Source organism: Astatotilapia calliptera, chromosome 1 (genome assembly GCF_900246225.1).
Source record: "Astatotilapia calliptera chromosome 1, fAstCal1.2, whole genome shotgun sequence".
NCBI lineage: Eukaryota > Metazoa > Chordata > Actinopteri > Cichliformes > Cichlidae > Astatotilapia > Astatotilapia calliptera.
Window position 1 is genome coordinate 21250913 of NC_039302.1, and position 27182 is coordinate 21278094.

A 27182-nucleotide genomic window follows, 5' to 3' on the forward strand; every position below is an offset into this window, starting at 1 on the left:
ACCAGGACCAGGACCAGAGCCTGGTCCTGTCCAAGGAAAAGACCTTGGACAGGACCAGGCTCTGGGAGTGGAAGCATCATGAGATAAAACAAACAAACAAACAAACAAACAAACAAACTATTAGAGTTTGTGTGGAGAAAACTGTAACAAAGGAAATTATAGCCATCAGGCTTGGACCAGATGCTGCAAATGTGCTTTTTAAAACGCAGTGAACCTGTTTCAGATAACATATAGGTTGTTTTCCACATATGCCAAAAGGTCATAATCTGCACCGTGACATAAAATATGTTTTTTTTTTTTTTACCAACCATTTAAAGGTTAAGGAAGCTGGTAAATTAATAGGCCCAACAGCAGTTTTCTCAACTACAGTAAGCTTTATTGGCATACAGTCACGCACACGTAACAGATTGGCCTCCACTGCGTGTTTTTCACTATAATAAATGACCCCTCTAGGAATCAATAGCGTGTTTGGCAACTGCCGGACACAGCCTCTGTGTCGGCATGAGGGTGCGACGCCGCCTGTGGCCGGCAGGTGGGGCTGTAGCAGCGCCGCAGCTCGGTAGTTTTCCTCTAACGTCTCCGCTACATTCACGGCCGTGACGTATTTCCTGGGGCTTGTACGGACCACTCAGCCACACACCGGAGGGTTATCATGACTATTTATAACCAGCAGTTCGCTGTTATCAGTTTTTTTGCGGTTTCGTCGCGTCGTCGTCGGTTCTAACACCGCGGTGTGAGGCACCAATAAGCCGTGTGGAGCAGGATGTAAACGGCAGCTGGTAAGTTGAGCCGTCGGTAAGTTTCCTGTCTGCTTTAGCTTGTGTCGTTACTTGTTTGGGCTGCCAAGTTTACCGAGCCCTCGGTGTCAGGACCACCGGGTCCGTGACACAGGGCAGAACCGGACGACGTGTTGATGTTTTCTTTTTGTTATCCTGTCAGTTTGTGGGTGTCTGCTTGAAAAGGGGGGAGACCTCTCGCCTATACACACACACACACATGCCGAGCTGACGTCGACTGCGCCGCGTCCGGTTTCTGTGGTTGTTCCTGCGGAGTGGAGGAGAAAAAAAAATCGTGGCGTTCGTGACCCGTGCTGTGAGGAGTAAAATGTGAGGAAATGCTCGGCAGGGGCGGATGAGAGAGGGGGGGAAAAAGGGGAGGCACCTGTGAGACGGAACAGCCCAGCCTACCGCGGCGTCAAGTTTGCGTTAATCGCGGCGCGGTTACAGTTTCAGACATATTTGTCAAGCGCAGGAGTCCTCATCGGATCAGCTCAAACCTCTTGCTCCGAGCCAAATTATGACAGCGTGTTGTTGTCACGGACTTAACCTGTGAGTTGAGTTTAAGCGACCGCAAACTCCGCCGTCAGCTGACACACGAAAACCTCTCAACTTTAGCTGGTAAACATCAAAGCGTTTCTCCCCCCCCCCTTTTTTTTTCTTGGCATTTAAGGCCCGAGAAAGAAGTTTTTTCCTCCTTCTTGATCTGTACTGCAGTTAATCTCTGCTACCGTCTTCTGAAGGCTAAGTACTTGTTGTTGCCACATGCAGTTTATAGGAACTCTTGTATATCCAATGCATATGGAGACTGAGACATACAGTTTGCTTTGAGTAATGTCTTGATCAGCTATTGCTGTTATTTTGGCAAATGTGAGTAGTTTAAATGCTGTTGTATTTACCTCGCTGTCTGGCCTGCTTTACATGCAAGTCTTGTACAGTTTAAGACATAATCTGGATTAGCTTTCCCTGAAAATCTCGTTTGGGGTTTATGAAATGTGACTGAACATTGAATATTAAGTGTCACACTATATGCTGCACTGATCGTGGGAGCTGACCTGCTTTTGTTGTGCCTCTGTGTTTTCCCCATTATTGTTACACCTACTGATAATTTTACCTCTCTGCTGTGGCAATATAGAGCTGCTCATCGTTATGGATAAACATAAAAACAAGCTGTAAAGCTCCTTGCATGCAGTGACATGTACCACATTACAAAAACACAATGCATGTTGTTTTGAATGCAAGCATTTGATGCTTTATAGATCTGAGCAAGCTTTTCCTTATGTCAGATTTTTAACGGAATTCATCTGTGCACTTGGCTCTTTTAAGAAAAATTAAAATGTAGAAAGAGCTCTCGGGGTCAGAAAAAAAATATTACAGAGGTGTTTATATGATACATTAATGCTGAAATTGCAGCAGGAAGTCTGGAGAAGTAGTTAGATGACAACACTGGAACAAAACGCATGTTGGGGGGTGCAGATGAGCAAGTTTTTTTTTTTTGTTTTTTTTTTTTTTTTTTTTTGTGTTGCTTGCAAGCACTAATAGGGCAGAGTGATAATCAGTCTTCCAGTAACCCCCAAATAGGTTTAATAATAAAAATTATAGCTCACTCCTAAAAAATGATAGCAAAGCACATGATACTCTGTGGACAATGAAGGTTTTGTTTTGTTTTTAGAACTGGGAACACTGCACTGATGATGTGTTTGGTTATAGTTGTGTGTCTAAGAAGGTGGGATACGCAAAAAATGGGAAAATGGTGAGAACATGCACCCTGGGGATGAATAAAAAGCCACCCCTGCTATTAGAAACCTGCATTCAAGAGCATAAACAATAACAGGAGAGGTTCAGCTTGGATGTTTTTCATTGTACTCCTGGCATGTTGAATGAAAGGGTTTTATACTTGCAGCTGTGCCAGATTTGGGTTTAACACAGGGCTTGTTCTATAAAGATGCACAGCGGTGGGGTGTGTTTTTTTTTTTTTGTTTTTTTTAAAGCACATGTGAACCAGTAGTGGTCCCAAAGCTCTTCTCCTTTATCTTTTTGTTCTCTTCAATAATACAGGTATCTATTTCAAAAGCAGGCTTCATCTTGAGTTCTTTAGTGAAAATCTGTGACAGGAAGAAGTTAACACTGCAGTTACACTTCTCAAAATGCCATGAATTCTGTTTTCCTGCTTTATTCAGCAGTGAAACCTGTGTGTCATCCAGAGGCTTTCCTCAGCACATGGAAGGATAGAAACACGAATATTCTGCTGGTTCAGTGGGCTTCTTTTAAAAGGTTACTCTTAGGGAGAGGGGAATAATCCTACCTCTGTCTCTAACAGGGGTGGGATAACCTATTAAGAGGTTATTGATAAATGCATTTTAGAAAAACGATCATGGTAAAGCTGATTGGTTTTTGCTCATCACCATTTAGAACAGCTGATTAATCAAAATGTTTTTAAAAAGTAAACGCGTGAGAAACTTTCAACCATGTTCGAGATGTTGAGAATGCATATTGTGATAGTATTTTATTTTTTTAAACCAGAGGGTACTCTGCAACTTCCTGTTGGCAACATGGGTTTGGAACGCAACAACCAACTGATCTTAGCAGAGCTGTAAACAATTAAATGCATATCAAATGTTAAGAAAATCTGTTTCTTTGTGTTTCTGAAAGGAGGGAAAAATGTTGTCTGACATACTGGAACGTCAGATTTTGAAATTGCCAAATACTGCTAATGATACTAGGGGTGGGTGATATAGCCTCAAAATTCTAACATGATATTTAAATAAAATTTTCAATAACGGTATTTATAAAGATGTATGAAAAACAGTGAAAGTGTTATTGGTGGTTGCAGCTTGCAGGCAACAGCATTTATTAGTGGGAACAAAATGAAGGGTAGTTTCCGATGACGGACTGCCTAATTCGAAATGTGCATCTGTTGTCACAGGGTGCCACCAGCAGTAGGAGCATTATAGTACAACAACAGTGACACATTAAAAGTCAAATGAAAGCATAAAAGTAGGCTACGTAATGTTTTACCTGGAAATTAAGTAACGCTTTTATTTTTAGCAGTCATTTCCATCCAGGCGAGTGTTTGGCTCAGTCATTTGTTTGTGACTGGGTTGCACGCCACCAGGTGCTCGTATCTCCTCTATGCATGCCTTTATATCCTGGTTGTACTCACTGGTGTGTTTTTTGCCACAAGCGGTTAAACAAGTTTATTTGCACTTTTGGCTAGAACAGTGCTCTTGCTTATGTATGAAAGAAAAAATGTCTGGGGTTGTTGTTGGGCATACTAGGCAATGTAAACGTGTGGCATCACAACATGTCAATTGATTGGAATTACCAGATTGTCCCTGAGGATTCTATCTACACATTTAGAAACTGTGGTTTACCGTAGACGTCCAAGAACTGCTGACTTGTGCTTGTAGACAGTTTAAAGAAGTAGAAGTTGATGGTTTTTAGTATCCTGGATGCGAACGCTTGCTGTGGTGCACTGGGGTTCTCCGTTTCACACTGGAGAATATTTTTGGCTCGAGCACTTCACTTCTCCGCTAATCTCTTGCAATATTTAGCAGAGAGCGCTAATTAAATTTTTATTATGTTGTTCGTAGCATTTTCATGATTCAACTTATCAGTATCGTTATTGTCATTTCATCACTCTGCTACACACACAGATTATTATCTTCAGAACCCTCTGGAGGCTCTTTGAGTCGCCAACGGAGAAATATTGATTTTTGTGTATGTCACAATGTGAGAGAGAATCCTAATTGCCAGATATTTGAATTTCTCAAAGGGTCATATGGGCTAAATGCATTTGAGTTCATTTTTATCTCATTAAAATGTAAACAATAAACCGATGAGATGTAAACTGTTTTCCTTTCTAAATTGTCCTGATGAGATCGGTAATGAGGGCGGTATTATCCTTTGAGTTTAATGATACTTGGCTAATTATAATATGGTGCAGGTTTTTTCTGTAATAACCTGTGTTATCGCAGTCTGACATATGGTATCATTTACCGTGGTAACGCTAAAGACCTCGCAGCCCAGCGGTCGGCTTCGTCTTTGTCTCTCGCAGACTGTAAAGTAGTTGAGTGGTTGTTGGGCCACGGTATGTGGGTTTTCCAAGCTGACGTTGGAGAAACTGAGTGGTTGAGCACTGAGGTGAGGTCACAGGCAAAAGAGCTTTAAAGAAGGTGCGTGTCAAACCAAACAGAGCACAGGGATCGGCCACTCGCTGATACTTACTGCATTACAGGAAAGAAGACAAAGTTAAGTGAGTTATGCTGTCATATTAGTCTGTAATACTTTGAGTGCTTGACTCCTTTTAATTAGAAAAATCAGATCATTTTAACCTAATTTTAATACTTATGCAAATATTTGTTTAAGTAGCTTGTAACCTTTGAGCTTTTCAGAAGGATGTAAAATCCACACAGGAGCAAACTCTTGTGTGTCTATTTCAGTACAAATTGAGTGGGCAATGAAAAGGTAAACGTGTAATTAATATGGCGCGTTTGGATTAATTTTTTAATTTAGCTAGATATTTCTGTGTTTGTAAAACAGGCTTATCTGAACAGAGAGAGGGAATTAACAGGCGATGGAGGGATTTGGGTGTTTTTGAGATGTATTTCTGACACCTGATTTGTTCTGCTCGCTTTCTTATACATGTCCCTTTTTATTTATAGTTGTTTCTGATGTGAAGGGATTTATGCAATGAAAATCTACTCTTGAAACGTCCTGACATAGATTAGCAGCTTGACATGTCAGCCAGAGCCGGGCTGACCTGTTTGCTTGCTTTTTGCTAATGATGTGACCTGTAGCTTCACAACACACTGAACAAAGTCAGACCTAGTAAAGGGCTGAGTAAATGTCTGGACTCTGATGTCTGATGTACACTTTTAAGTCCTCACCTCATGCAGCCTGTCAGTTCTACATGTGCATTATTTATTCCAGATAACAAGGAGCTTTTAAAAGGTAGATGTTGTTAATTCAAGTGAGTTGGCATACTCTGTGTTAATCTGGTATTGTGTTAGGCAATAAAGTTACCAAAGACATTTTGTTACAGTGTATAGCATCTGGCAACAAAAGATAACACGTATGCAGAAGAGGAGGTTATGCCAGGAGACTTCCTCTGTGTTTCTGAGCAATAAGCTCCACCAGTGGAGAAATGGTACAGCCACCATTGTTCTAGAAACTTTAATACTGAAGTGATGGAGATCTACCACATATTTTTATTTCATTTTTTTTACATCATGGTTGATATAAACCTAACAAAAAAAATCACACTGAAAGTTGCACATTTAGGACAAAGGTGTTAGAGGTGTTTTGACATTTGACAGTGCAGAGGTTCCTGGGAAGCAGCCTTGAACTGTGTTGAGTGTTCAGCAGAGTATCAGCTTTTGATAACAACAAAATAATCAGTAGATACTCATTCAAAGTGTTTATTTACTTCCACCAAGGAGGTCATAATCGATTTGATTTTGTTTGTTTGTTGGTTAGTTTTCTCAGGCTTACTCACAGTGTTACTAAAAGGTTTCCCGAATTACAAGTGATTAAACCGTGGTGTGGATGCAGGTCATTGTTCCAGGAATTTTGGAAGGAGTTAAATCAGAAACCCAGAAGACATTGTCTTGATGTTCTAATGAAGAAAATGTAACAAACTAATCTGGATCCTGATGTCTTCCCTTATCTTAAGGCATGGACGGAAGTATCAGGCTGTTTTTGATGGCTCATGTATCAAGTTCTAAGTGATACACAAAGTTTGGTCACGTATCTGTTGATTAATGGGGTTTTCTGGTGTAAAATCCTGGAATTCTAAGAGAAGTTGACAACCAGTGTCGGGCCACTTGAGCTGATTTGAACATGTGCCTTGGATGTCTCCCAAGTGAGATATTTTTGACATATCCAGCTGAAACAAGACCTCCAGGGCAGACCCAGAACTTGATGGAGAAATTATGTTGTCTCTTGCCTGGCTTGGGAATGCTGCAGTGTCTTCCTGGGAAGAATTGGAGGAAAAAGGACAGGGTACAGGACAGGGATGAAACATTCCTACTTAGATTGCTTCCTACTGCACCTCAAAGATAATGTAAATATATGTAATATTCATATAGTAAAGATGTTTGTTTTGTGTGCTGTTGTTGTGATGAATGGATTGGTGGGATATTAATCTGTCTTTGGTAACACTATGCACTAAAAGTGACTCCTAAGTTCACAGCTAAATTTTCCTTCCACCTCTTAACACATCATGCGTGCCTCACAACAAACTGCTCAGGGAAATCTCGAAGCGCTTGTTTGTTCATTCGGAGTGCAAGATAATTTCAAGTCTTTTAATTTGTCGAATGGCTAACACAGAGGCTGTAACACCCGTGAAAGGATGGAAAGCTCCATCCCACAGTAGAACAGATGCGATGAAAAGGCCGAATGGAAGCACTTTTAGTGCAGCATAGTGAGCTTAAGATTACAACAGAGTTAGCACTTTGGATAATGGTCTCAACAGCCACAGCTGACCTTGACTCTAAACAACAGCTCAGACGCAAAATTGTATCAGCAAACAATCACCGCAAGCTGAGATCTCTCGGCTCGCACTGGCTGCTGTGGCTTGATAAGATAAATTGCTTTGTCTCATTCATAAGATTGTGTTAGATGTTTTCCAATGAGTGGCTGATAACACATCAGTTAGCATTTTACAAAGAAATGGCATCACTCAAATCGGAAACTTTTTTTCTTTCTCCTCTAACACTTGATGTTCTGTCCTTGGCCTCAGCCATTCGGTGGCTGCTGCTGCTACCTTCAGGCATTCAAACTCGTCCCTCAAGCTGATCCTGCACCTCATACCAAAACTGCCTCTGCTGTGATTCCCCCAGCATCTGGGGCGTAGTCTAGCTTTCCAACCACATTTCTCCACCTCTGCTGCCAACTCGGTATACCTCAGCATTTTTTTTTTTTTTTTTTTTTTTTTTTTTTTTTTTTGTAAACTGCATCTACTGTATCCTCCCAGGAGAGCGTGAACACCACAATTTGCCGCTGCGTGTCTGACCGCAACATCATTTTGGGGCTGGGCGTCCGGCTCTTCCTGTGGGATTATCAAATGGCTGTGTTTAGCTGGGCTGCAACGTGCGTGGTCAGAACTCCTGTTGGGGTGGATGAACAAAACAGATTAACATATTTAATGTGGTCAGTTTTCTTTGCAACACCTCTGCAGTCACTTTACAGTGTAATTTAAAATCTGTAAACTTCCACACCAAGCCTATCTCTTTCTTGTTCCCCTTTATGTTCCTTAATCCACCAAATAAAGGAAGGCGATAAGGTTAAAATTAAACTGTTTACTTTCCCCTCTTTCCCTTGCGTGTGTTTGTTCTTGTGTTCTGTGGAAATTTGATTTTAAATCTTTAAATCTTTTGTTAGTTTAAAACCTTACGGTATCTTGTTTTAATACTGTACCTTTTGTTATTTTTTGCCTTTTCTTTTCAGGTGATTTGTGACTTTCCTTTTCTCTGACGCTCCGTGCACCTGCATGTACTGTGAGCAGCCCCGGCCTGTTGGAGAGGCGCTGTGCTCAGTGACTGTGCTGCACTAGGGGAACCCATGGCTACTGGCCATCCATCTCCCTCCGTAGGCCGCAGGTTCAGGCTGCTGGAGTTGCTGCTTGTGCCTCTGTTGGTGTTGCTGGTTTGTGGACCGGTACAGGGTCAGAAGGTCTACACCAACACATGGGCTGTCCACGTACCTGGAGGTCAGGAGGAGGCTGATCAAATTGCTAGCAAACATGGATTCATCAACTATGGACACGTAAGTAATAAGCTGCATTTTCTTTTTCTTTTCCTGCATTTGCTGTTGCAATGTTTTCATATCGGAGTGTCAAAAACCTGAAGTACTCTTGATTAGGGGTTATAAACAGTTCATATGAAATTTAAACAAACCTCAATTTGATTATCTAAATATAGGGCTTATCTAATTCCTGAAGAAAGAAGGTGGGCTTGCAGCTATGAGCACAGTGTGCCCTTGTTATGTCTAATTTCTGATTTGGTAAATTCTGTTATTATATTCTCTAAACATTTATGAAATCATTTCTGAGAGTTTCTTGATGATTTTAGTGATTATTTTTAAAGCCATTGTTTTCTGGCTTGCTGTTGGCTCAGCAGTCTGAGAGCAAACTTCGTCATCGGAAGACAAGCACTCTGATTTCTTCACATTGTTGATGTTTCCAGTTAAAACTGGTTTTCTGTTCTTTGGCCCATTGTGTGACTGTATTGTTATGGTGTGATGGAAGCATTATGTATTACCTGTCCTGCCAGTGCGTTTTTTTACATGATCATTGTTATGAGATGGGTTCTACAAGAAGCATGAATTTCTTCCAAGAAATCTGATTTTTAAATAGTCTTAAAAAACTGGTTTTAGTTTTCTTAGAGCTAGGTAGTGAGCTAGTTGGGACTGTAGGCTAAAACTGCAGTATACAAACATACAAACCTCCCCTAAAGCAGGAAACGCCTCATAACGTCTATAGTTTTTATTGATGACGATATTAAAGAATCTAAGTAAACAAGACAAAGGTGAAAACACTGAATAATGAGCAGATTTTTGTGCATATTCCTAAACTTGGTACTGATATATAAAATGAAGATTTTACAATGCTCATAGTTTTCAAACTCAGAAGATATGGCCAGCAACTTACAGATAATTATTTCCTGTAATCTTCAGGCACTTTTTAATGACTTCCTGTTTGGACTTGATGGAAGCCAATTAACAAAGTTATCCTTTAACTCCATCACACCCTCCCCTTGCAAAAGAAAAAGAGGGGAAAGGTTAATTTAGTCTTTCAGCATGAAGGAGTGTTTTCTTTGTCTTGACTACTGTTCAAAAGCTGAATTGTTGTCATGTATCGGTGATTAACAGCTAACCCAATAGGAGGGGAAAATGGCTCAACAGGTGTCACGCTAGGGTAATAAGCTTTAAAGTCAACATAGAGCCAGTACCCATGTATGAAATAAAACCACAGATGTAATACTGCAGCTTGTGAAAAGTATCTAAATAAATAAATAACCTCCTTTTAAATTGTTTTATACGTCTGTATGGAATAGTAATGAGTCCCTATAAAGTTTTTATTATTTTTATTTCTTCTCGGAAAGGAAATGTGGCCAACATGTCTCGGGGAAATGGATTTTTCAAGCTTCAAAATTGTTTTGTTCTGTATGAAACAATCATAACAAGTAACTTTAAGTATATGTGACAGAGCTGTGTTACGTTGGATCTATTATTTCACCCCAAGAAAGTGAAAACTAGTGGATATATTTGTAAAATAAACATTATTTAAACAATATTTAATTAGGCTGGGAAATTGTTAAGTTGTTAACTCAAATCAATTCAAATTATACATGTAAATAATACTTTTTTTTTGCAATGTCGCGTAAATTTTAATAAAGTTTCACGTGATTTTAAAAACACTAACGAACTGACAGAGTTGGGACTGAGGTAAGCTCGTAGGTAGTGACCCATTTGTCTCCTTTTTAAATGCCAGTGTGCATTTGTATTACTTTTGTTTTTATAAATATACAATTTTTTAAAAATGTTAATTTTGACTGGTTTAGAAAATGATTGAGGAACAAGCAGATGTTTCAGTCCGTGTAGCCTCACCTCGTTTTCAGGGAACAATATTCCGCACTGCACCATATGGTATTACTGGTCGTGACTAGGAATGTTATTCTCGCTCTGAATCACAGCATGAAGACTAGTGAGTAATCCTACACATTTAATCCTTTAACTATGTATTGCCTGTGAATAACAAGAAACCCAGACAAAGCAATTACACCCATGTAGTTACAAAACTGCACCCTGGAGATGAGGTTCTGCATGGTTCGGCCTGTCTCAGCAACTTAAAAGATTTTATGATGTTTTATGGAAGGAAAATGGACCGTTTTGTCTGACCAGAGCTAGATTGATGAGGTAGTCTTGACGCAGCATCTAGACAGGAAAAAAGGCAGAGCGTGGGTCTATCTAACAAAGCAGGCTTAATAAAGTTAGCTGGAAAGATGCTGAGTAAAGCCTTGAGGTCTCTGAAGTCTGAAACATGAACTGAATGAAAAACAGATGTTCCAGGTTTTCACTTAAATCAGTTATCCCTCTTATTAACCCCCCCCCCCCCCCCCTCTTTTGTTCCACAACATGGTATATATGTTTGGTGTTTTTGAGAATAGGTGAGTAAATACAGCCCAACATTAGATCCACTATCCTGCTTAAAAAGGCATCAGCCCTGACCTCGCACATGTTCTGCAGGAAGAACTATGGCAGCCATCTTATGCTGCTAAGGAATTCCACCATTGAAGCAGTGAACGCATTGCCAGAACTGTGTTTTGGTTTTAAGGGAATGGGTGGAAATGCTTTTTGTTCTAGAAGTCTGTGGTTCAAATGTCTTTTGGGTATTTTGAGCTGTTTGACACACAGAGACAAAGACATTTATAGATTTATAAAACCGATGAGATGTTTTCACAGATGTCTTTTATTAAATCAGTAGAATAGTTGTTGGTGAAAATGATCCCTCATTGTAGCTCTAATTGAATTGACCGTTTTAGGCACAGGCTTCAGGAGACATCCAGTTGCATATGAAACCTTAAGAGTAAATGACATGAAACGCCCACATCTGTTCAGTCCTTGGCATTTTGCTAATGATCTTTGAAAGGTTAGCTATAACCATAAGTGATAACTAAAATAAAGACGCGCTCATGCTCTGCGCTGCCCCGACGGCATAACATCACTGCTCATTGATTAAAATGAAGCCATTCCTTCAGAGAGAAAACAAACAAATCTGTTTGCCGCTTCTGCCTACAGCTGATGGGAAGTGAGATTTGCTGTGTGAGCGATGTGTGGCCAGGCGTGGCGTGTGTGAGCAGCGGGGCTGTGCGTGTGGCTCGGTGTGTGCAGGTGTTCAAATTAAGCAGGGGAGCTGGAGGGGAGGATCAAAGACTGCAGCTGGGCAGGTTTTATAGCGCTGATGATGGTTGTTTTTATTTCGCCTTCACTCATGCTGCTCGCTCTATGGCATCCATACAACCTCTCCCTTAACCAACCCACAATTTTTATGTGACACGAGAGCATGTTCTCATGAAGGTGTCTGCATTAATTGCAGTTTATAGCTTAAAATTACCCATCAGTCCAACATCCATCATTAGATATAGTTATCACTGCGTGTCCCATCCTGATCCTGTAAATTAGGCGATATGGGTGAAAATTGGGACCAAAAAAAATCCTTCACATTAAAAGCTGGGGATAACGTGGTTCACAGGAACTTCTGCTAATCAGAAGGTTAGTGAGTCAAACCACACTCATTTAGGTCACATGCTGACATCTCTTTGGGCAAGATGCTGAACCCAGAGCGCCATTGTGGTTGTGTAAGATTATCCTGTTTTTTCACATATGGGTTACTTCATATCCTGTTCAATTTTCAGGATGCACAACCTATAACATTAGGTTGTTTCAGATAATGATGCTCGCTAGCAGTAGGCAGCTAGCTTCTTGTGGATTTCTTATGAGTCTTGACAGTTTAATGGAAACTTCCACAGTGATGGTTTGTCTTACCTTTTAACTTACAATGTCAGGTCTCCACTGTTTAGATTTGCTAATCATACTATTAAGAATCTAGAGAAACATCTGTGTATAACTCTTCCGATACAACAAAAAGGAATGGTAAATGGACTGGTTCTTACATAGCCCTTTTCTGCTCTACCTGAGGACTCAAAGCACTTTATGCAATGTGCCCCATTCATAAGTACTTTTTTTTTCTCTTTCTAGTGCTTTCTATCGAACATTCGCACTCTGATAGTTGCATCAGAGAGCAACTTGGGGTTAGTTGCCAGGGATCAAACCAGCAACCTTCCGATTAGTAGATGGCCTGTTCTACTACTTGAGCTACAGCCACCCAAGGAGGCCTCATCTTCAGACGGTTACCCTGTACAAGTCTGTAATTCACTGACATGTTCAAAAGAGGCAGAGAAGTAAATTGGCAAAATAAAACCCACCAATGATGGACATGTCCAAACTCTGATGTGCCCAGTGGACCAAACCCTGGGCGAAGACATTTCTGTAAACAAAAAGATGAAGAACAAATCGTACACGATGCATTGCACGAGTCGGGTAGATAAGTTTGAGATAATTTTGCTCGATGAGCGATTCGTTTTTATGTGGTGCATTCAGTGCATTATGTGTCTTTATATACGAGTCGGATTTATGACTGCAGCTACTGAGTACTTTTCCTTTTGAGTAATCTATGTGTCATCTGTTCTGTAGAGCAGGGGATTCACAGGCAACAAAAGTCTAGCTGGCTGACCCAAAGCAGTGAGTCAGGGATATTTTTTTATTTTATTTTATTTTTTTAAATGGTAATGGATATTTAACTTTGATTTGACATTTTTTAGTTTTTAGTATTTGTATTGGGGCTGCTGAATCAGAACCACAGTGCCATTAAATCAATGTTTTGTTTTTATATATGTATAATTTTTGTTGTTGTTTGATCTCCCCCCCCCCCCCCCCCCCCCTTTTTTTTTTTTTTTTTTTCTTTTTTTTTTTTTTCTTGTTTTTGTTAAGACAAAAATATCCACCCTGCTGGTGCAGCTCGTCAGTCTTTCTTTGCTGGTGCTAGTACTTTAAGTCGTGTTGAAGGTAAACTTTACTTTAAGTCCAGTTTGTTTTCTTTTACTGCAAATCAATCAAACCAAGCCAGAGACTGTGAGACTCGAGCTGGTTGTTTTACGGTGCAGAAACTTGAAAGCTGCCATCAAGCTGTTGTCTGATGGCAGCAAATCATGTAAAACTCTTGACACACTAAGTGCACAAACTGTCACAACTGAGCTATACTGCCTCTATGTGCTACCCCTTACTTGGCTGCCTTTATTAGTCTTTCTTTTTTTCTCATCCTACCTTGATTGTTAAAGGCAGAGACATTCCTGTAAATGTGCCTCAAATTAACCAGACTATCTCTTTTAAAAGTAAAGGGTTGCTCTGACCAAGTGGTCTGCAAATAGATTACGCCTCTCACTTTGACATTACGTCAAGATTATAGGGCCATTTAAGAATAAGGAGAATAATTAAAACTAAGTAAAAGTAATAAAATTAGGAAACTGCTGACTCACACTGTGGCAAATGGGTATTAACTGCCAACTTGTGTCTCCGGATGGTTATTTTAAATTTTAAAGACCCAGTTTCTTGCCCAGATCGTCAGGCGTGTGTTGCAGTTTTTCAAGAGGACCTTAAATTTTCGTGGCACATCTGTTTCAATTGCTCCTCCATTATGCTGGTATTTAAATAAATGGTCAAATGGGATTAGGGGAATTGCTGTTGGTGGTAAAATGGGATTTGATAAGGACTGACACAATGTTAAAAGTCATTATAGTGTGATCAGTGAATGGGATCAGATGGAATAAGATCAAAGGCATAATTGAAAATGCAGCAACATAGTTTCTGAAAATGTTGCAGGTCAACCTTGCGCTTTCTTTTATTGAAGAATCATGCTGCTTGTACTCGTGAGGTATTTATGTAACGCCGTGTCTTGGAATTACTAAAGAATGGGGAAGTTGGCATGGCATCATTTTTAACTTGTGCTTCCTTGGAAGTCTTAGAAGTTAACACAGTAGTGTTGCTTTTACTGCAAAGAGCTTGTGTTAGTAGAACCTTTTTCTGCTTCCTCCTGCTCCTGGAATGTGAAGGATACTAGTGTTCATTAATATGAAAAAAATGATGATAATAATAATTTAAAGTAATTAAAATGTTTCCTTGGTATTGGTAAGTTTTTCCTCCTTTGATTATTCATAAACAGAGGTTGAAGGAAAGGATAATGAATCAATAGCTCATTTATTCGTTCACTCACTTCAAAGCCAAAGTCCTCAGAAGCCTGTCACTTCCCTTCTTGTGAGCAGTGGTTTTATGTTGCTGCTGGTGGATAAAAACGCCTGTGTTCTTGATGCTGATCTATTTAGAGACCAACTGCCCTCCTAGCTTGTTCTGCTGGTCTACCCCAGGGCTTTGCTTGTAAGAGAGGATTGTTTGTGTATAGTGCTGTCACTGTACTCCACTGGCACCATCTTGGCCCGTTTCTGCTGTCTAATGTGCTCATTTCTTCCTCCTTTTTGAAGTGGTAAGACCCCCCCCCCCCCCTTTAAAAAAAAAAAAAAGATGATTAATATTCTGTCCAACACAAGATTAAAGGAGTAGTGAAAAAAGATGGAAATTATCTCCAGTTCTGATGAAGTGCATGTGATGAGTCTCCTGTGTCTCAGTAACTCATGACACAGCAGCACACTTATGGCCCCCTGAACGTCTCTTCAATCTAGCCCACAGTTCTTAGTTCAAAAGATAAAGCTGAGTTTGTAAGCTTTTTTTTTTTTTTTTTCCTCTCCCCCAGATTACTTTTAACTTAAACTTTTACAGGCAAATTAAAACTTTTTCTTCATGGGGCAGTGAGACAGTTTCTTGTTTTTCTTTTCAAATACATTATTGCTAACAGAATTTTCATGATCACTTTTACACAGAAGTGTTAACTTGGTGTGTTGCAACATTTATTGTGCATCTAAGCCCACAGACCCACAAGCCTAGAGACCAGTTGGCGACACCCTGGCAACTGCTGGTTACTGGGGAAACATGTGCATACCCCAAGTTTTTGCTGAAGGTTGGTGGGAGTCGACAGCTGAAATTGATTGCAAAGAGTTATATTGCGTGGCACCAAAAACCTCCTCGTTATTGTGAAAAGTATGAGGCAAACTGGAGCTCTTACTTTGAAGGTGATATTCCATTCAAACTACAGACGACCGCATCAGTCTGCCAGTGACCAGTGGTAGCACCCTGTCTGTGACTGATTTCACCTAGCAACAGCGAGCAAACACTTGCCAATCAGTCATTGAGTTTTAAATGGGTAAAAATGACATCAGAAAATGTCAAATCCCAGAACATAATGTTACGCTTAAGTGGGTGAGCCAGGTATATAACTCTCCTCTCTTTCTTTAAAATGATCCAAGACCTGCCATATTTAATGGAAAAACATTTGGCGTAGGTGTCTAAAGAGTTTTGTGGTAAATTATGTGTATTGGAAGATTTTAAAGGTTTGCCACAGTGAAATAAAGTTTATTTAACTACTTTAATTTGCTGATGCAGGCTAAATAAAACATGTCACAAAGTATATTTACACTAATCCATAAACTGAACTAAAACAAAACATGGGACTGTCTGGCCCTGTTGAATTGAACTTATCTACAGAGCTTGTTAAAAGTAAAGTTTCCTTTCATTTGAAGGAGGTTTCTGTGAGATTGGGTTATGATCAGTGTTTGTTTTCCTCGCTCACCGTCTTCTCATTTTTCATTTTCTGAATCAGACTTTGTCACACCCCGTGGACATGAGTAGTTTCTCATGCTTTAATCATTGAGTAAAGTGTGTTGTCAGCAGCACTGAATGGTTTCTGTTATTAAATTTCAGTGTAGTATTATGGTATTTATGCAGTGTCTGGGACATACAGTGAAGTCATATTTTCTTGACTTAAGCTGCCAGTTTGTCTTTTAATTTATTTATTTCTTGCACAATAGCTTTGAATCAGAGAAAAGCATCAGCATAGAAAGACTGAAGGAACAGAATGCATAATTGGACTCTGGAGACCTGAAGCGATTAACTGTGGTTGGGGGGGGGTTGAAGAAATTTGCTGGAAAATTTTCTGAGCTGTCATGATTGGCCCACAGATGATGGGGAAGAAACTACCTGCTGAGTGTTGAAAGGAGTTCCGCTGCATGATTTGTACAATCACGCGCAGGTGCCTCTGCTTTTTTCTTTTTCTTCTTCTTCAGATCCTAAAATTATTTGGAATCTGTTGGTCTACAGTGTGGGTTTAGCAAAAGCTTCGAGGGACAATGGTTATTATACTGGGATCACGGTTTGTGCATCATCATGCATGATGTTACTGTTCCCAGAGGGCCTTTAAGGGTCCTTGAGTCAAATGTGGCTTAAACACACCAGCTGTGTTGATTGTACTTCTAAATATTTTAGTATACTTAAGCATATTTTGTAAGCTGATTTACTTGTGCCATATCTTCATAAATCTTTAACACACCACTCTATGTACTGTGGCTCTGGTCCACTTTAGCCAATGAGAGCTGATGGCTCCAATGGAGTGTGCAGCCCTGTACAGTCGTGTAGCATGTGCCTTAAAGACTTTGCTTCTTTGAAGTTCAGTAACGAATGGCGCAAACCAGTGTTAAACTGTTGGATTTGGGCCTTTAGTTGGCACATAACTATTAAAAGGCAAGATTTTTTTTATTCATTTATTTTTGTTCTAATCTAGAGATGAATGTATCGTTTCTCTTCTTGGGACAGTTGCTCATCAGCGGGTGGTGTATCTCTGTAGTGTCTCAGGCCCTTGTGCTGTTGTTAATGAGAGAGGCTCCCTTTTATTCCACGCTTCGGCCTCTCTCTCACTAAGCAGACCCAGATCTCACTTCATCTCAGTGCAGCTGCACTTCTTTGAAAGTTAATGAACTGCAGAGATCGACTTATCCTGTTTGCTCTGCTGGAGACTTCTGTGTTGAAAGCAAGGACTTTAGAGCCACCTGAAATTAAATCCTAATCCATTACCAGCACAAAACGCTGTAACTGATATTGGAATCCTTTTTATTGATGAGCCAAGTATTAAATTAAACTTATTGTGAAAGTTTTGTATTACACTATTATTATTTATTTATTTATTTATTTATTTATTTATTTATTTATTTATTTATTTATTTTTTATAGAAATTACCATAAAAATGCCAGCAAGGGTTGAAGGTTAGAGCTGATTAATCCTGCTTTATCTACAGATTTTGTCAGCAATTGAACATGCCTTAAACTTGTAATCAAAGGGTTTTTTTTGTTTTGTTCTCTTTGAAAACCTCAAAACTATGACCAGGTTTCAGCCAGTGTTGTGCAAGCCCTGCAGGCCTGAGTTGACCCTCTTTGCCAGGCATCAGTTTTATAATGTATCTTATTAGCCCGCTCTTATATTTAGGCATAGAAAGACTGATTTAAAAAGTATGTTTGTAAAAAAAAAAAAGAAAAAAAAAAAAGACTTAAACATGTTACTTTCACTCTTACAGCTGATATACAGCCACGTTTGTTTACTAGAAGTCATTTATTGCTCCATGTGAATGAGGTGATCTGTGGTCTGTTCATTCTTGCTGGAAAAAAATAAACCCTTCTGTACTCATCTTGTTTCTCCTCACACCAGCAGCAGTGTGTCTGTGTCACAGAAGTAATTTGAGATGTGACTGGGCCACACATACTGTATGGTGATAGCGCATATCCTTTCTTTTTTCTTTTTTCTTTTCTCCCTCGTCTTTTTTCTCGCCTTTATGCTCAGTTAAGTTGATGCATTCATGGCTAGGCAGCAACTTTGTGTAGTTAAAGATGACAAAAAGGTAAACTGTTGCTGGAATCCTCGTAGATGAAATGCTTTCCGATGAGTAAATGACAGTGAATTTCTAGCAAAGTAATTATATTAATAACCAAGAAAGCTGCTGTCTGCCCATATCATGCATCAGCACGAGCTTCATACAGTTGGAGCAAAGCAGAACAACGCCTACTCATTTTTTTTACAGCTGCAAAACAAGTTGGACTGCTGGAGAAATGGCTTTCGTTCATTTGTTGCACGGTTGACCTTGTTGGTTCTTTTAATGCAATGAAGTTGTTGTTGCAGAATGTGCTCGGAAAAAGCCAATGGGCTTCTTATAATTGTGTCCAAGTATGACAGGCTTGTGTTCTCAAATCTTCCATACATCAAAAGGACTTTTTAACCACTCATTTATTAAGCAACATTTTCGTCTGGCATGGGTTTGTTTTGGGTTTTTTCTGTTTAAATCGGTGCACATATTTGTGCAAAATGTCACAATAGTATGTGCAGGCTATTTTCCCCAAAGATGGAAAACAGTGTCTGGTATGGAGACAACTTCAAAGGCTCAGTGAAATTTATCGGCTCCGTTCTGTTTGGTATTCTCATTATAGTTCAGTCACTGATAAGTTTCTGTGAACCTCTGTTTTTTATCTTTTTAGATTGTGTTATTAATCAAAATGACACTGCTATAGGTCAAACTAATAAATGCTGTCTTGTCAAAAAGCTCAGTGTTGCGACGTGCAGTAGTCGTAGAGAAGGCCAACATCATGAGAACAGAGACAAATCAGTATTTGTGGAGACACATTCTGACAACATAACTCTTGTTCTCTTTTTAAAAAAAGAAGTCAGACAAAAAAGACAAAGATTGGTGGGGGCGGGAGGAACGAACTGATCAGCAGGAGGCCATCTAAAGTCTTGAGCAAAGAAGTGAACCACCCATATTACCAGAGGTCCTGGGAAATGTAGCAGCAGAGGCCCAGCAGCACTCAGTCATTACTCTGCTCTCCCACAGCGGAGCAATGGGGGCTGGGATGGAGCAGAACCACACACAGGTCACAGGGGCTGTAACTAGAGCCAGATGTGCTGAGGGGACATGAAAACACGTGGACAGGCACCTCTGTAGCTTTTAAATATAAGCATGCTTACACGTACACATACTGAGAGAAGAGGTATTTTAGGAATGCCAGAATTGAAATGGAGAGTACTCTTGGTTTTGTATGATGACGATGATGATGACAGTGGGGAATACCTACAAAATGTTCAGCTAGTGCTTTGACTTAAATGCATGACACATTTTGATGCCTGTTAATGTATAAAACATCACAGGTGGTGCACTGTACTCATCAAAGTGTCATAAACCTATGTGCAGTGTGTGGGTTGTTGCAGAAATCATTTAAGGGAGCTACACTGAATTTTGGGAAGTGAGTTTCAGTTTTGACTTTGATTTTATACATTGAGGAAATAACATGCATATTGACTGAAATGGTCGTTCATTGCATCCATTAAGAAGGTAGTTGGATGGCAGTTTTATTTCATGAGTGAGGTAATAATTCTGTTACCGTAACTTAAAAAAATAAAAATAATAAATAAAACGAATGATCAATACTTAAACGCATTGTTTAAAACAAAGAAAATGTAAGGATAAACTCTACGGTCTTGGTGGTCAGTGGATAACTGCAATCTCACCTTCACTTTTAGCTACGGGAACTTCCCAAATCCTCCCCATTAATGGTTGTCTTTCACTGGGTCAACACCTGAACAAAGGCACAAAAAGCCTCTGACGTATGTTGTGTATGTACAGCATGTACAGTTTTCCCAGAGTAAGACATCAGTGATTTTAATGTCTTTGGTTTATGTTTAAGTAGAGTTCCTACAGAAAATGTAAAGTTAAAGCTTTGAATGTGTGGTCATAAATGTTATCGCTGATGCTGTAAAACTGGGTGGGGAAATGAACACATCACTTCAAGGAAGGAAGCCAATTTTTAGGGGCCGTTAGACTGTGTACTTACCCATCTGCTCCAGTGGCCACGAGATAAGACTGTGGTCGAACTGGGCACCTTCCAGGCGTGAACGTGTGTCACACTGAAAACCAGCATTCTTGCTAAATGTGTTCAAATGAGACTTAATGGAGTTTTAAAACAGTAGAATGCATTATGCAGATTCTGCTTGGTTTCCCTCATGTCAGTGGACGTTTGGGGATGGTTTAAGTGTTACGTTGCCGAGAGGTAAAGTGAGCCACATTGTTTAGCATTGTGTTAGACGGTAACTGATCTGTTTGTGAAAGTTGCTGGTTTTGGCTTTTGATGTCATGTCAGGGGCTCTAAACAAAGGCGCAACGATCTTCTTTGACCTACCTCTCCTCATGTTGTCGAGATACGCACGCAAACTGCCGGGAGGTGGAGCAGTCATTTGCGTTGCAGTTTGAAAAGGTTAAAGGCTTAGATCTGATAAGCCCCTTACAATGAAAACAATGAAGTGAATGTTTAAAAGCCTGTAATAGCCTAATGGAGGCAGCAGCATGGGAGGAATGCAGCATTTGGGTGGAGCTTTATTATAACGACTACGTGCGAACCCCCCCTCCAACCCCACACCTTTGAAACAGGAGTCCTGCTAAAATGCGACACTTTTGAGGTCTTAGATTGTAGTGTAGCAGAGATGCTGGGTTTAGATTTCACATAAGGTGTCATCTTCAGCGATACAGGTAGTGTTGCTTTACAGCAGTGCCAGAGGTAGAGAAATAGGTTTCTGCTCTGAGAGGAGTCTGGTTTTGTGTCACTGGTCACCATGAAAATCAGATTTTGAAAAATGTGATGGTGTCTTTGGCGACGTACATGATGTACAGCACATTTTTGTGGCTGCCAGTACAATTTGTTTGTTTACTGTATTGACGAGAAACATCTTGTTTTTGCCGTCAGTTACATTTCTTTGTCGGCTCGAATGAAACCAGCACGTCAGTACGCTTGCTTTCGTTTGCAGGCCGAGTCAGTCTTGGAAGAATTCTCATCAAAGTACTGTTTGGCACGAACAACCAAACACCTCTCGGTCTCTTTTGTTGCACCTTGAATTAATTTTTCCGAGTTTTTCAGAGCTTCCAATCATGCACCATGGAGTTCCTGGCTTGCAATGTCTTACTCTGAGTAGGCGCTTATTTGTTTTTGAGTGTTTCCAGTAATGTTTTGCTATCATGCCAACTTTGCAGAGATATTTTTTAGATGTGCTGGAGGTAGTGGGTTTTTGTGTGTTGATATCCCTTGGAAAAAAAGTGTTTGTCCTTCCAGCGTGTTATATCATCTGTTTTATTGATGTGACGGGCTCATCGGGTCTTTGTTCTCTGGTTTCCATGGAAGTCCTCTCAGCTGGCTAGTTTGAGCTCTGCAGTCGAGTGACACAGACTGTAAAACACAGGGTTTCTTTCTAGGTCATCTATCCATGTTGCAAAGGAAGAGGAATCATCATATCAATGTGCTGTATCAGTTGTTGGTGTGTACGCTCAAGTGTTCATGAATATTTTATTGCTGATGTAAGCTATGCATCAGTGGGATGCAGCTCCCCCTCCCTCTCCCACCACCTCGTCAGATGTTTGTGAAATTGAATCCCAGGATGCTCGCTATTGATAGGACGCTCGTCTTCTTTATTGTGGATGATGATTTTGCTGACTGAAGACATGCTGGCTAAATTGGATTCTTTTTATGGCTGGTCTTTGGCGGTGGGAGTTTGCTGCCACTGGTTTGTTGGAGAATAATACTTTTATGTACATATCTGGATGTTGGCAGCTGAGGGGGAAGACTGTGTCCCTTTTAATGGTTATGAAAGAGGTCCAAGCTGTAATCTATTTTTCCATTTACATTAAGACGGGACGATCTGGTTCAACTCAAAACTACAATAACAAGATTTTTTTTTTCCTTTTTTTTCCCCCCTGATATTCTCAAGGGCTGCAAACAGTGATTATCATTTTGATCCATAATTCCTTACATAGTGATTCCCACAGATAGACTTGGGCTGGCTTCCCAGTTATGTTAACATCCTCTCAAGTATATTTGGCAAATAATTCTAGCATTTTTGTGATCTTATTTTATTTATTTTTTTCATCTGACCAGCAGAATTACACTCTCTGTTTTAATCGTTTTTAAAGTTATGTTGCTGCAAACCAGCCAGCTCTGGCCATTCCTGTGTTGCTGACCAGTTAACCAGTCACTGCTGATACTATTTAGTGATTATCTCCACAGGGAGATGAACTCCACCTCCATCATGTTGGACTGCATCCTGGGAATGTAGTTCTTGCACGGTTCAGGAGCTGCGCTGTGAGCTTAGAGGGCCAGTCTAACCAGCCAGTTATTAAAATACCTGTTCGAGTATAAGCTTAAAAAATATGTTATTCAGACCGATTGTCTAATTTTGGCAACTTTAGACACATGTGCACAGTTACATATTAGATAAACTGGCATTTAAACGCTAAAATCCTTTCGGTTTCTGTGTATTATATCAGGAAATCTGAACACTTCTGTTGGAAGAGTACTGTAGCAAGACAGAAATTTGAGTAAAGTTGGCAACACGTAATCACAGCATCACAGAACTTCAAACCCCACTTAATCTCAGTGCACCTTAGGCTGTGCGTCGACTAAATCATAGCTGATCCCTTTTTAAAGATGCATGTCGCATTACATTTCTGTGATTTGGAAATTGTGACTGCTACAATACAAGCATGTCTCCCTTAACTAATATAACTGCACAACAGCCCTAGATGCACAACCAATACATGTAAAAGAGCTCTAGACATTATAGCTAAAAAAGGCTCAGAGCTGAATTGGGCTCTCACAACCTAAAAATGTTAGATTCCAGCAGCATTTGGTGCAATACAAAGGAAACGAGTAGCAAAGGAAACTGTGATGACGGTGTTTTGTGACAAGTGTCCATCTGTTTGGATCTGTTTCTGAAAAGCTTCAGCTCAGGGAACAATACAGTGTTTTGGACGGGGTACTCTGATAGCTTTGATAGTTGGTGGGGCTCAGTAGCTTGCTCTCCTTCTCAGGGCAGTTGTCCAGACTACAGTACTTGTTCCCGTCAGCCTGCTCAGTCGCATGCTGCTGTGGGCCAGTGGAGATACTACAGTTCACAGGTTTCCCTCAGAGTCTAGTGCTGCCGTTTCTCAATCTTCCAATGCACAAAGTAAACCAAGAGACCAGCAATTATGGTGCATGGGAAATAGCCGAGTTCTGTGCTGACTCTGAGGCAGCTTTCCCAGCAAGTGGGCTCAGTGTTTAGTCCACAGAAAACTGTCAGCCTCCCACTGCTTTCCAGACCTATAATACTAGCTGTATCATAACCCCCCTCAACAAATGCACACAACACAGCCTGAAGCCTTTTATTATCCTTTTTTTGGCACCAGGTCAGCTCGTTTGTCTATCTTAGTTCTGTTCCACTTTCTTTCTTGTTGTCCCAGCTCACAGTAACTCAGATACTGGTGCAACTTTTGAGGGTTTCAGGAGACATGCCTTCTGTTTTTGCTTAGTCACATATTAGTCAGTGAAGGGAAAACTTCAGGGAGTTATAAATGTGTGTCTCATGGTGGTTTTCTGTTTACCACTGACATATTTCCTTTTAACAAGACATTTATCCTCAGAAATCATATATATGGTATATTATTAATCTTCTTAGATGCTAGGATAGGGCTGGGCACTTTTTTATTTATATAATTTTATTAAACCCTTTGCCTTGTCTTATAAACCCAGAGCAGCCCTCATCTTTGTAGTGGTGCACTCATCCCTGTTTCAAAACCCAAACTGACTCAGTGTTTTGCACAGCAAAGATCTGACTTGTTCTTGTGAAATGGACTTAATGGGCAGAAACACCCACTGGTGTCATCTGATTCAAATTCTTGATCCCATGTTCAGTTTTTATTTCTTTTAAAAATTTAGTTTCAGTCGAATTGTAATTAAAGGACATAATCTAAGGAAATTTAAAGTTGTTGTTTTTTTTTTTTTTTTTAAAGTTGGATAAATTGAATCTTTGTCTCAATGTTAATTGATCTTGCACTTTTAAGCGGAGCAGTCTTGTACTGTGGGGAAATGAACCAGATGATGTGGATTAAAAGTCGAAGGAGGGAGGGAATCTCTTAAATAACAGAATGACCATGCTGGGTCTGTTAGTCTGGAGGAAATGGTTGTGGCCAGCTTTCCTGCCATTGTCCTTGCCTCCATGCAGCAGTGTGGTTTGGCCAGCCAGAAGTCTTAATCCAGCAGTTGTGGCAGCTGAACAGTCTGTGTGCTCAGAGCTATTCAAGAGAAAGGAATTTTCCTTTCCATAGAAATATGTGACCCGAAATGCCACCACAGTGCAAAACCTGAGGAAAAATGGTCTATAAAAAGTTTTCGCATTAAGTAATGGGTTAAACTGGTAAGCTATGTCTAATACTCTGGGAAGTCAGCTTACTGACACTTCAATTTTTTTTAAAATTTTTTTTTTTTTTTTAATGGTTTCAGCTATGCTGGAAATTGTGAAATTTCCATACTTCATGAATTGAGTCACACTGTTATAAATCATCTGATCCTACGTGTCACGACATCTAATTTACATTGTTTTAGTACTTTCTTTGGGCAAACTTTTTAGTTGCCCCAAGCGCGCGTGTGTGGGTCAACCATCAGTGTGGAGGGACTTTACCAGCAGCCCTGCCTCCGTACTGTACACATTGTTCTTTAATTTAATTCCCCACAGACGTTGCATCCATTGATTTACGTTTTTGAACCAGAGTATTTCTTGTTACATCTGGTTAACTTGTATTTTGATTGTTTACTGAATGGGAGACAGCTGTTGTCCATGTAGCTATTTACACCCCTTTATTTACTGTAACATAACTGATCCCCTTTCAATCAGTTTCATGTTGTGCTCATTTTCCATCATTCTCTGACAGCATGAAGCAAACACAGGTGTTTCTAACATACAGTTCTCCCGGACTTGGTTTAGTATCTGTAGGCAGCGTATGATGTGTAATTACATGTCATTAGTTTTTCTTCTTTTATACCCTTTCTTGCCAGCCAAGCTGTGGAGTACTTGGACGCGTGTGATGGAGCATTGTCCTGCATGAAAATCATGTTTTTCTTGAAGGATGCAGACTTCTTCCTGTACCACTGCTTGAAGAAGGTGTCTTCCAGAAACTGACAGTGGGACTGTGAGTTGAGCTTGACTCCATCCTCAACCCGAAAAGGCCCCACAAGCTCATCTTTGATGATACCAGCCTAAACCAGTACTCCACCTCCACCTTGCTGGCGTCTGAGTCGGACTGGAGCTCTCTGCCCTTTACCAATCCAGCCACGGGCCCATCCATCTTTTCTGAGCCTGTCAAGTCCTTCTTTTGACCCATTTTGCCAAAGGAAAGGAAGTTGCCTAATAATTATGCACACCTGATATAGGGTGTTGATGTCATTAGACCACACCCCTTCTCATTACAGAGATGCACATCACCTAATATGCTTAATTGGTAGTAGGCTTTCGAGCCTATACAGCTTGGAGTAAGACAACATGCATGAAGAGGATGATTTGGACAAAATACTCATTTGCCTAATAATTCTGCACTCCCTGTATTAGCTGTGCCCAGTAAATGTACAATGCTTTAATGGTGATATGTGAGCATTTTGATTCGAATCTGATTAGTGTGCCAATAGTATCCACAGTACGACTCGATGCTGCTTAAGGTCACTGCTAGTATTCGGCGATTGTGTTATGTGCAGCTCTGTTGTTTTCACTCTCACCTGCTGTGAGTGAGATTGAGGAGGAGGTGCAGACAGAGCATGGCTCAGCATCTGTTCACGTTAGACGACTTGCAGTAATCCTCCTCCTAAGAGGAAACCGTCCTGCAGGTCCTCCTGAGAACGAAGAAAATTGTAAATTTTGGGTGATTTGTGTGTCCACTACAGAGGACATGAATGAATACGCTGAGGATATTTACCAGTGTGCTCTTTAGACCTGTGTCACACGCGTTGTGGACTGTTCTTATTGAGTTTATTGTGAGTTCTTTTTTTTTTTTGTCCAAGTTGTGATTGCTGAAGAAAAGAACTTTGGCACTGATGGATAAAGTTACCGGGAATTTACTTGCCAGTTGAGTGCGTTGATGTTGGGAAAGACTCACTGACATAACTGACAATACCACAGTTGCAAGAAAACATCCTGAAAGATGTGAAAAGAGCCCCAGAGTACACGGCATCAGTGTTTCCTCTTTTTGCCTTATTGTGGATTGACAGGCATCCCAAGTCTGTAGAAATACTTTGGTAACCTTTTCCAACAGTATGATTCACTGACAGTTTAAAAGCTGGAAGTAGCTTTTGGGGCTGGAAAGTGAAGCCAATGTGGAAATGCCTTAAAGTTGTGTTCTTTTTAAAGGCCCATTGGCTTGTTTCCTCTGTGACCTCTGTAAACAATTTCCTAACAACTTTCTGATCTCAGTCACTAGTTTCAGGTCATATTGAGTACAATAAAGTTTATTTTGGAATTTATAATCCTAAGAGTTAGAAGGCAGGATTGCTCAGGATTTGCTCATCTGTGGTCAGTCGGTTGGTTATTGGCTAAAGATGTGCCAATCATAAGGGTACACTGAAAAGCCACAGTTCCTTTTGACAATGTCAGCTTTCAGTGGTAGACACTTTACACACATTTTGAGAGACCATATGGTCTGACAGTGAATTTAAGTGAGCAAGTAAATTATTCTTATAATTGCTTTTGGTAATTCATCTTGCACACACAGTTCTCTCTACTCAGTGTTGTGTTACTTAAACTGTATTGATGTTTGGCTTGACTTTGATGTTTCCTGTGCCAGGATTACACACAATATGCAAGGCAGTACACAGGCTTAATGTCTGTACACTCTCCACTCTATGGAACGAGTGCGTAATTGATATTATTTTTAAGCCACACCAAGTGCATCTTTATTTGACAGGGAGCTGAAATAAAGGCAGCCATGTCATATGAGTTTAATGATTCTTGACAAGGCAGTGACTGCTTTTCATTCTCATAATGTGGACACGAGTTGTTTTGCTCCATGGTGCTGTCTA

General features: G+C 40.2%; 1 protein-coding gene across 3 annotated transcripts in view; it reads left to right on the top strand.

The window, feature by feature from the left end:
* The first annotated feature begins 547 nt into the window (after window positions 1–547).
* Window positions 548–27182, top strand: part of furina (furin (paired basic amino acid cleaving enzyme) a) — an 82067-nt gene continuing 55432 nt past the window's right edge. Inside the window, exons 1-2 of one of the 3 annotated variants that reach the window (XM_026169440.1) lie at window positions 548–779; window positions 8226–8543. In XM_026169440.1, coding sequence (XP_026025225.1) covers window positions 8340–8543 — 204 coding nt within the window. In that variant the 5' untranslated portion in view covers window positions 548–779; window positions 8226–8339. Of the gene's footprint in view, window positions 780–1179; window positions 1398–4912; window positions 5032–8225; window positions 8544–27182 lie in introns of those variants that run through there. The other 2 variants (XM_026169457.1, XM_026169448.1) reach the window with 2 other exon arrangements.